This window comes from Coffea eugenioides, chromosome 9 (assembly GCF_003713205.1).
Source record: "Coffea eugenioides isolate CCC68of chromosome 9, Ceug_1.0, whole genome shotgun sequence".
NCBI classification, from domain to species: Eukaryota; Viridiplantae; Streptophyta; class Magnoliopsida; order Gentianales; family Rubiaceae; genus Coffea; species Coffea eugenioides.
In genome coordinates this window covers 41,229,228-41,238,782 of record NC_040043.1, presented here as the reverse complement: position 1 = coordinate 41,238,782, position 9,555 = coordinate 41,229,228, and the positions used below count along the sequence as shown (strand labels likewise).

Genomic DNA, 9,555 nt, shown 5'->3' with positions numbered 1-9,555 from the left:
TCTTTCTCTCTACTTAAATGTCTGACGGATTAACTAACACCCGCTCAGCAGGACACCTCAATCATCTTTGAGCGACGTTTCATCTACTCATCACACGTGTTTCAACATGTGTCTTTTCAAAATATCAGGCTATAGCCTCGGATAGAGTGTCGGCTAGGTTCGCTTCACCCAAGGTTGGGAGGCTTATGTGGACACCTCGACTTGCCATGGTTTAGTCAACCCCGTCCATACCCTTGACGAGATGATTAGTGAAATCACCATGAAGAGAAGTTCCACCTCATATACTCCTCTGTAGAAGACAACTGACATCTCGGCTGTTTGGGTGACTTGTGATTGATGGAGTGATGTGACCGCCAGCCATCCTACTGCTCAAACCTACATTTGACACCATCACCTTAGGCTGTTTCATGATGGCTGATAGTAAGTCGACTTCATCATTTCATCAATAGACTCATCTACTATAAATACCCATCTACCACTCCCAAATGAGGTACACAATCTAACATGTACATTCAACTCCCAAACTATCTCTAACTACAGCAATGGAGTGAGACTAGAGGACAAAGCCTCTGCCACTTGAAATTTTACAGGTGAGATTGTCTTTTGGTGACCTCAGCTCATTCACCAAGAATTGAGCTCTTCATTGAGCTAGTAGGTTTATTTGATACTATAAATTCTGTAGGAATTAGACTATCCGTGTACCCTAATCGCTCCACACTTTCAACCTCTCATGTATGTCTAACATGTGATCGAGCTATATCCTTCTGCCTTTGCAAACTAATATGTGCCCTCCACCTCTTGCAGTTGAAAATTCCAACTCCACCGGCTACCCTATCACCACTACCACTGATGCTTACCTCCGAGCTTTTACTGAAGAGAAGAAATTGCTGCTACTCCCTCTAGTTCTTCTTTATTGCCGTTTGGGGTGCTAAAGGTATGAGAAACATGAGTTGCAAGTTGCAAGAAATGCTTTGTTAGCTACTTAGCTTTGTCCCACGACTTTTTTTACGGTGCTGGACATCAACATTGTGGTCCAAAACCGCCTAATGGGTAACCGGATGTTAAAATTAGTTCTTTATTTTTTTTAAAAAATAAATAAATCCCTTCGAGTTAGTGTGAAATGTTAAATTTTTTTGTTATAGTTAACCGACATTAAACCCAAATTTATTTTGCAGAAAGTGGTGGAAATGATTGGTAGCGAGACAAAGAAACGCGATCTAATAGGTAAGACGCTTTATCTATAATAGAGAAGTCACAGTTTCATGTTATCAAAAAATACAAGTGATGGAAAAGAAAAATGGTTTGTGAATGGTTTGGATAATTGATGCTAAATGGGTATGCCTTAAGTACAAAAGTGCAATACTTGTTATTGTTTGCATTCATATAATAAGTTCAATATATAAATTAATCACGTTAACGAGTCCTTTGTTAGAAAAATCTTACAAATTTTATCAAAATATTGGTGAAATAATGTAGTAGTACCTTTTTCATATGGAAAAATCATTCAAAATATGCTTCATATTTCATCAAATGAAAATTTTTTGTTGTTCATTTCAAAATATTAACTTTGCGTTCTTTACAAATTCAAATTAGCAAAATTTGGCCCCAACCTAAGATTTTCACTACTTTTCAACCTAAAAGTATCAAGTGAGCCACATGTAGTCATTATATATGCTAATCGTTAGCTCTTGTATTACTCTTGCTCCTATTATAATTTATTTGGGGAGGATCCAACTGGATTAAGAAGATTGGAGGGTGTGGTCCCATCTCTAAATCAAAGAGTGCATTACTACACATCCTTTAGATTATGCTACAAATATAGAGATTTGAACCCCTAACCTGCACTCAAGCTCGCATGCAATCATTTTTTATATACAAAAAATAAAATAAAATCTCACTTTTTTAGTGACAAAAATGAATATGGGTTAAGTGAAATCTCACGGTTTTAGTGTGGGTAAAAAAAAAGCATATGGTTCAGGTAAGATCCTATTTGTATGAGTAAAAATGAATTTGAATCGAGTCATTTATTTAACTATAAATGAGATATAACATTTTTGCTCCTAAAAAAAATGACTATGTATGGGTAATGTGATAAATTTAGGAAAAGAAAATGGTAAAAAATCTAGATTAAGAGCAAATGTTACCGACTTGATTTTTTAAGGGACGTAAAATTACTATTTTAAAAATGAAGAATGAAAAAATTCATGTTGTAAAATGTGAGAGACATTTTTTTCTTCTTTAATCTTTATGTCTTTAGTTCTCAGTTAATTTAGATTTTGCAAAAGACACACTACTGTTTAACCAGATTCGACAAAAATACATGTTGGATTTTAACTTTCTCCGTCTAGCAGTAGTAAATAAATAATTTAAGATCTAGAAATGAACAGCAAATGAACAATGTATGATTTGTGAGAGCAACGAGTACTAGTGCTGCGGTGCACGGTGTACTAATTCATTTTGTAATTTAAAAAAAAAAAAACTACCACACTCTGTCGAAGCACAACAGCAGTCCGAGGTTCGAATCCCGCTAGAAGAAGTAGAGTGTGTGTCACAATCACAAATAGTACAATCCTCGTCCTGGGTTCGGGTGTGTGCTGGATCTTCTTCTTCTGTCACCGTCAGGGAGAGATGCATACATAGAGATCAGATTAGATTAGTACTATCATTTCCATTTGTTCTGCAATTTTGGTGGCATGTCTTGACGATCTGAGAGGGGGATTGGTAGTTTTGGTTTTTCCCTGCCTCTGCACCTGCTGCTTGTGGTCTCAGTATAACAAGATTGATTATCCATGTCTGCATCTCTGCTTTCCATCATCCTATTCTACTTCCCGGTAATCTCACCACTATTCTTTCCCATTCTCTCGCTTCTTCTGCAGTTTTGTTCTGTCTAAACTTCATCATCCTCCACCTTGAATTCTTCTTTTCTTGTTTTTCTCTTAAAAATTACTTCTTGTTACATACATAACAGCAATTATTTAAGCAATTTGGGGTTTCTCTCTGGTATTCCAACTTTAATTTTGACACCAATTCTTCTATCCATCTGTTTATTTATTTAATTTATTTATTTTTTTGCTTTTTCTTATCAAGAAAATATTCTAGGTCTGGGTAGATTCCGTATTCCCTTATCTTTTCAAAGGTTTCTTTATCCTTTCCCAGCTGCAAAAGTATTTGCAACTCCTAAAATACCGGTTGGCTTGTATGACAGATGTCTTCACCTGGTGATAGTGCTTTCCATTTTTTCTTATCTGTTGAAGAAATTTTAATCCCTTCTTTTTGGATCTTGTTTTCTTATGGGTTCTCTTCTTTGGCTACTTTCCACTAACACATGTTCCTGTTACGTTTACCCCTTGGTTGCTGATATTTTTGGACCGAACTCTAATGCAGGTCATCGTACATGCTCTCCTAGTTAAAGCACAAGCTTCAAACTTGTTCACATTGTAAGATTTCCACACGTAGTCATTTATTTCTATCTTTTTGTGCTGGCTTTCGCTCAGTTCCAAGTTGTAAAGGGTCATAAAAGTTTGCAAGTGCTGCTGTTTGGGTTTGGATTATTCCTTTTCATTCTTTCTCTCCTCCTCTGCAGTGATAGAGAGAGCAGACATTTTTCCCAGCTTAATGATTGCCCGCAGTGTGTTGACACGGGGGTAAGTTTCATTCCCGTTCAATATATATATCTCGCTGCTTCTATCCCATCAAATATAGCCATTACTTACTTATGCTTTTTGTCTAAAATGCAAGACCACCTAGTTATCATTATTGTTGGTATCATGTCTAGTGTTGTAGGCTAGATTATCTGCCAAGAACAAGTGATTTCTATTTTCCTCCTTTCTCGTTGTACTTGGACTCCTCTATATTCTCTGCAATCTCCATTAAAATGATCCCCCATTGCTTGTATGACTATTGCTGCAATTAATTAGCTTTCACTGATTTAACTAGTCAATTGCTGGGTTGATATTTTTGGCCATTGTAGCTGCCAAGCATACCTAGCTGTCAGGGTTGGTAAAATAATCTAAGAGGTGGTGATCTGGAAGGAAACTAGCCTTGATTTCAGGTTATTTCTGGTAGATATCTCATGCCATATTTTAGTTTAGGACTTGAGAAGCAAATCATCTTTTCTTTCTTTTATATTTCCTTCTTCTTTTTGATCGTATATTTTGGTGGTTAATATTGTTGTTTCTCTTTTCTCTTTTCTTTTTTTCTTTTTTTTTAGTTCAGGCTATCTAACTGTGAGAACTTTTTACTATTTGCTTCCTGAGAAGTGGTTATGTTTATTCCTGTTTGCTATTGAATTTTATTTTAAGGAAAAGGTTGTCATGTACCTAGTCTGTGATTCTTGTCTCTGCTATCTAGCTATGAGAACCTTTTACTGGATGTGCTTGGAAAGGCTTCTTAGTCTTGTTTTCACAACCACCAGTAGACTTTGACGAGAACTTTGTTCATTATTTGGGTAGTGTTGTTGTTGATTGTATTTTACTGACTTGGATTGTCATTATTTGGGAAATTGCATTGAAAAGCTTAATGGCAGCAGTCAAAAGGATGTTTCGTGTGCCTGTGGACTTAGACTAGCTTTGGATGTAGGGCTTTGTGTTGTCAGATAGTTTTGTCTTTGAGCCAGTTATATAGATTAGCTGAAGTTGGTTGTGGTAATTTTTTCCTGGACAATTCTTTTATTGTCTAAAAGGGTTGAATTAATACATTCAGTCCTGCAGATACAAAACTTAGGCAACTTATATTGATGACAAACTGGCTGCAGATCTCATTGTCTATTTTTCACAGAGATCTCATGCACTATAAAGGCATCTCTTTCCATCAATAATCTGCAAATTTTAAATTTGAAGATAAATTGCCTAACTGAAACTCGGTCAGTAACATTCCAGCATCCAGAGGAAAAATGAGCAAACAGATTACAACCAGAAAAATACAATCTCATTCTAAGTTATTGTATTGACTCCTTTTTGTCCAGTTTTAAGAATGAATGCCAATTTATTAGAAGTTGGTTTATTTCCAACTTATAAAGTTTGCATTTTATTGCATCATTTCTTACTGAAGGTAGTGAAGCTTTCATGTTTTAACCTTAAATTGCTCAGGGATTTAGTTATTGAAGGTGTGGGAGAACTGACATGCTAGTGCCATCGTGGGAGAGGGAAAACAGCATGCTAGAACTAAATAACTGTTATAGGTACATGAGTTTAGGATATTAACGGCAGTAGGATACAAATCCTATCTTTACTTTTATGAAGTTGTCAACACCTCAAAACTATAAATTTTTTCATTTGCATTATGTTTATAATTACCTTACCCATCCACTGTGCGACATAATGTCTAAGAGAACCTATATCGAAGCATGTGTTACATATTCATTAACATGGAATAAATGGTAGGATTGCAGGAACAAGGGCGAATAGAATCTGCTAGTCAACAGGAGGAAAAGGTGATCAACTTTTTGCTTTTTCGTTGGCAATGAGATTGAGATTGAGATTATGGAGCTGTTTAGTATTGTTGTGCAGGATATTGACATAATAGTGACATGTAATGACCTTTCTGGTTCTATGAAAATGCGGAGTGTGAAATCTAGAGACCTGTCTGCTTCCTGGGTATGGAAAGACCCTGGTGGTGTAAATGGTCATACTTTAAGTTCAAAGGTATGTAGCGAAGGACATGTTAATTCTTCCCAATTAGTCCTTCAACTGGTTGGCATGTAACTTTCAGTCAGTTTTGGGACCCCAAGCATTGATTTAGCATTGCATTCAGGTGTTAGGTGATCCTCTCAAACTTGAACTTTTGTTAAACGAAAGTGATCAACATTCTGGTGAAAGACGTTACCATGGAAGTGAAATACAGCATCAGTTAGTATCTCCATTGCATCCTATGAAGCTCAAGCGGCGGGTGATGTTTCAAGTCTTCTTTTGTTGCTTTTGGGTGGTTTAGCCCATCTAATTTGATGACAAACTTCTTGTGCTTTAGATGTTACGTCAAGAAAGGAGAGAACGACGGACTGCAGAACTGATCCAACAAAATAAAGAGACTGATGATAAAATGCAAGAAGCTGCCATTGAACGAGCAAGAGAATTTGACGACACTGTCAAAGGTAAATACAGTATATGGAGGAAGGAGTATGAAAATCCTAACTCTGACTCTACACTGAAACTAATGCGCGATCAGATCATAATGGCAAGAGCTTATGCAACCATAGCAAAGGCTAAGAATGAGATGGTTTTATATGATTCTCTCATCAAGCATTCTAGAGAAAGTCAATTTGCAATTGGAGAGGCAACATCTGATGTTGAACTTCAGCCAAGGTAGGCCATCTAACATTATAAGCTTTTCTAATGTTGAAATGAAGGCCTTTGGTGTTGATATGGTGTTCAATTCTTTTCTTTCATAGTGCTTTTGATAGAGCAAAAGAGATGGGTCATATATTGTCTACAGCAAAGGACCAGCTATATGATTGTATAACAATAGCAAGGAAGTTGAGGGCCATGCTGCAGTCAGCTGAAGGGAGTCTAAACGGAAAGAAGAAAAAAAGTGCATTTCTTATACAGTTAGCTGCAAAAACAGTCACCAGACCTATGCATTGCATTCCGTTGCTTCTGACAACAGACTACTACTTGCATGGTTATCAGGATAAGGACTTCCCTAACAAAGAAAAGCTTGAAGATCCTTCTTTATACCATTATGCTATCTTTTCTGATAATGTGCTTGCGACATCTGTGGTCGTAAACTCAACGGTGCTGCATGCAAAGGAGCCTGAAAAGCATGTTTTCCATATAGTAACTGATAAATTAAACTTTGCGGCAATGAAAATGTGGTTTCTAGTCAACCCTCCTGCTGGCGCAGTGATCCGAGTTGAGAATGTAGATGAATTTACGTGGCTCAACTCGTCTTATTGCCCTGTTTTACGTCAGCTTGAATCAGCTAAAATGAAAGATTATTACTTCAAGGCACATCAAGCCTCTTCTATCACATCTGGTGCAGATCAACTCAAGTACAGAAATCCAAAATACTTGTCCATGTTAAATCACCTTCGATTTTACCTTCCCGAGGTTTACCCGAAGCTGGATAAGATATTGTTTCTGGATGATGATATTGTGGTTCAGAAGGATCTAACACCACTTTGGTCTGTTGATCTGCAAGGGAGGGTAAATGGCGCTGTGGAGACTTGCAAGGAGAGCTTTCACAGATTCGACAAATACCTGAACTTCTCTAATCCAAAGATATCTGAGAATTTCGATCCAAACGCTTGTGGTTGGGCTTTTGGTATGAATGTTTTCGATTTGAAGGAGTGGAGGAAGCGCAACATTACGGGAATATATCATCACTGGCAGGAAATGGTAAGTCTCCACCGTACGATGATGTTTAAGGCTTCTAGTTCTAATTAATATGACATTAAGGAAGTTGTTTCTATGTCTGGTGGCAACATGTGTACAGATATGCTGCTTTAAATTGTACGTGTGGTGGTTAAAAAAAATAGTTTGCTGTTGTATTTTAAAAATCCCTTTGGTCATTTGCAGAATGAGGAGAGAACTCTTTGGAAACTTGGAACGCTGCCGCCGGGGCTGATCACCTTTTATAACTTAACCTATCCCCTTGAGAGGAGCTGGCATGTGTTGGGGCTTGGGTATGATCCTGCCCTCAACCAAACGGCAATCGAGAATGCCGCCGTGGTGCATTACAACGGAAACTACAAGCCATGGTTGGATCTTGCCATTGCCAAGTACAAGTCTTACTGGTCTGCATATGTAATGTTTGATAATCCTTATCTTCGCCTTTGCAATGTAGACGAGCGGTGAAGAATATTCGTGTCTCTGCGTCATTAATTCTGGAAATTTTCCGTAGTTTTCTGATTGTTTCCGGTGGATTAGCACAGGTTGAGTGTAACAGGGAGAGAGAGTTTTCAAGGTTGTACTGGCAACTCCCCTCCCCCATCAACCCCCAGGGGGTTCGCAGATTCTATTGATACTAGAGGTAATTTAGTTGAATACATAGCAACAAATTTTTTGGGTACATAATGAATAGAAATATAGGATAAAAATTGACTATCAAAACAATTAAAAGTTGCTGTGAAAAGAAATTTCGTCTATGAACTTAGCCCTCAATTTACTGTGATTTGGGCAATGGATTTTTTTAACCAATATTATGTGTACGTAATGTTATCAAGAAAAAGAAAACAAATCTATTATGAGTGCATTGTTGATTTAATAGCAGCATGGTTTTAGTTGTAACTAAACAAAAAACAATCATAAATTTTCTAGCACTTTAATAATTAGAAAAAGTTTAGAAAGCCATCAAGACCCATCACAATCTTTAACATCAATAAAAAGCATACAAACTTGAAAGAAAAAGCAAGTTAATCAATTTATTTAAATCTTGCCTAATAGCATTACAAATAGGTGAGAGCACTACTATTTCACCAAACAGCTCTAAAATACAAATAGCAATTTTAGATAAAAAAATATGAACTGCCATGTTTTCAAATCTACATGTACAAATTTGAAACCAACAATTTATTTGATTGCAAAAATGTCTTCTTAATCAAAATTAAATTTTCTAATAATATTTTGTTGAGTAACACTCTAGGTTGAAAGCTTCAATGCTGACTTCTACCACCAACTGCAATCATTTCAACTAGTTAAGTTGACAAAATATTACCAACCACCTTAGTCAAATAGTAATAATATGTCCAGTTCCACGTCTAGGAATCACCTCAAACTCTAATTATATTATCTATCATTAGGGACAATAAAATAGGGTATGAGTACAAAGTAATACGGAACCAGTTTAAGCAAAATGTTCTGAAATCTAATTTTATAAGCTATCATTTGCTAAAATTAAAAACCATGAAAATAAACTACCTATCATGAACACCGACTAGTAATTCAAAATGAAGAGATACAGAAAATTTTCTTCACATCCTGAATTGCTGGCCCTAACAATTATTTTACACATCATCCACGTTAGCTAGTAAATAAGCACTTTTCGCTACTAAGAAACTTTATATAAATCAACATATCAAAATATAATTATCTGTCCATAAATTAAGAAACTTTGATTAATTTTTAATTCAACAAGCCTCACCATTTCCTTCTTGATCATCGTTTATCTTGGACCTTCACTTGTCAAATTCTTTCTCTTCCACTCTAGCATTATCACCGTATTATCAAATAACAATTTTAATAAATAAAAAATTAAAATTGGAATGAATATGTACAATGACATTTATTATTTTATGGGGGAAAATGTGGTTAGAATTCTTTCATTGTCAGTCTAAAGATTCTTCAGGTAATCACCACTCATCCTCTAGTCAGCCTTAGAGAATTTTTTTTCAAAAATAAAAGGCCAAAAAGTAATTTCAGAATAAATAAATTTTTTGAAAACAAAAAAAAAATGTTTCTTTAGATTTAGGGGGAAAAAGTATTCACAACATCACATACAAGTTCTAACTTGCCTCTTTTAGGGGGAAAAAGAAATCCAGATGAAGGAGAAAGCGGTGAAAAAAAGAATAAAATTTTACAAAAAATAAATATAAATAATACATACTAGAGAGAAACAGTAAAA

The 9,555-nt window shown here is 35.9% G+C and overlaps 1 protein-coding gene across 2 annotated transcripts; it reads left to right on the top strand.

Annotated features, from left to right (window-relative positions):
* Window positions 1-2,564: 2,564 nt before the first annotated feature.
* Window positions 2,565-7,981, top strand: LOC113783136 (probable galacturonosyltransferase 3). Of its 2 annotated transcripts, XM_027329196.1 has the most exons (9): window positions 2,565-2,831; window positions 3,385-3,437; window positions 3,584-3,644; window positions 5,390-5,431; window positions 5,508-5,642; window positions 5,752-5,886; window positions 5,965-6,299; window positions 6,386-7,331; window positions 7,512-7,981. In XM_027329196.1, exons 1-9 carry the CDS (start codon window positions 2,790-2,792, stop codon window positions 7,788-7,790), a joined length of 2,028 nt encoding a protein of 675 aa, XP_027184997.1. In that variant the 5' UTR covers window positions 2,565-2,789; the 3' UTR covers window positions 7,791-7,981. The 2 variants fall into 2 exon arrangements, with proteins under 2 accessions (XP_027184997.1, XP_027184998.1); XM_027329197.1 differs by lacking the exons at window positions 2,565-2,831; window positions 3,385-3,437 and having other exon boundaries at window positions 5,382-5,431.
* The last annotated feature ends 1,574 nt before the right edge of the window (window positions 7,982-9,555 follow it).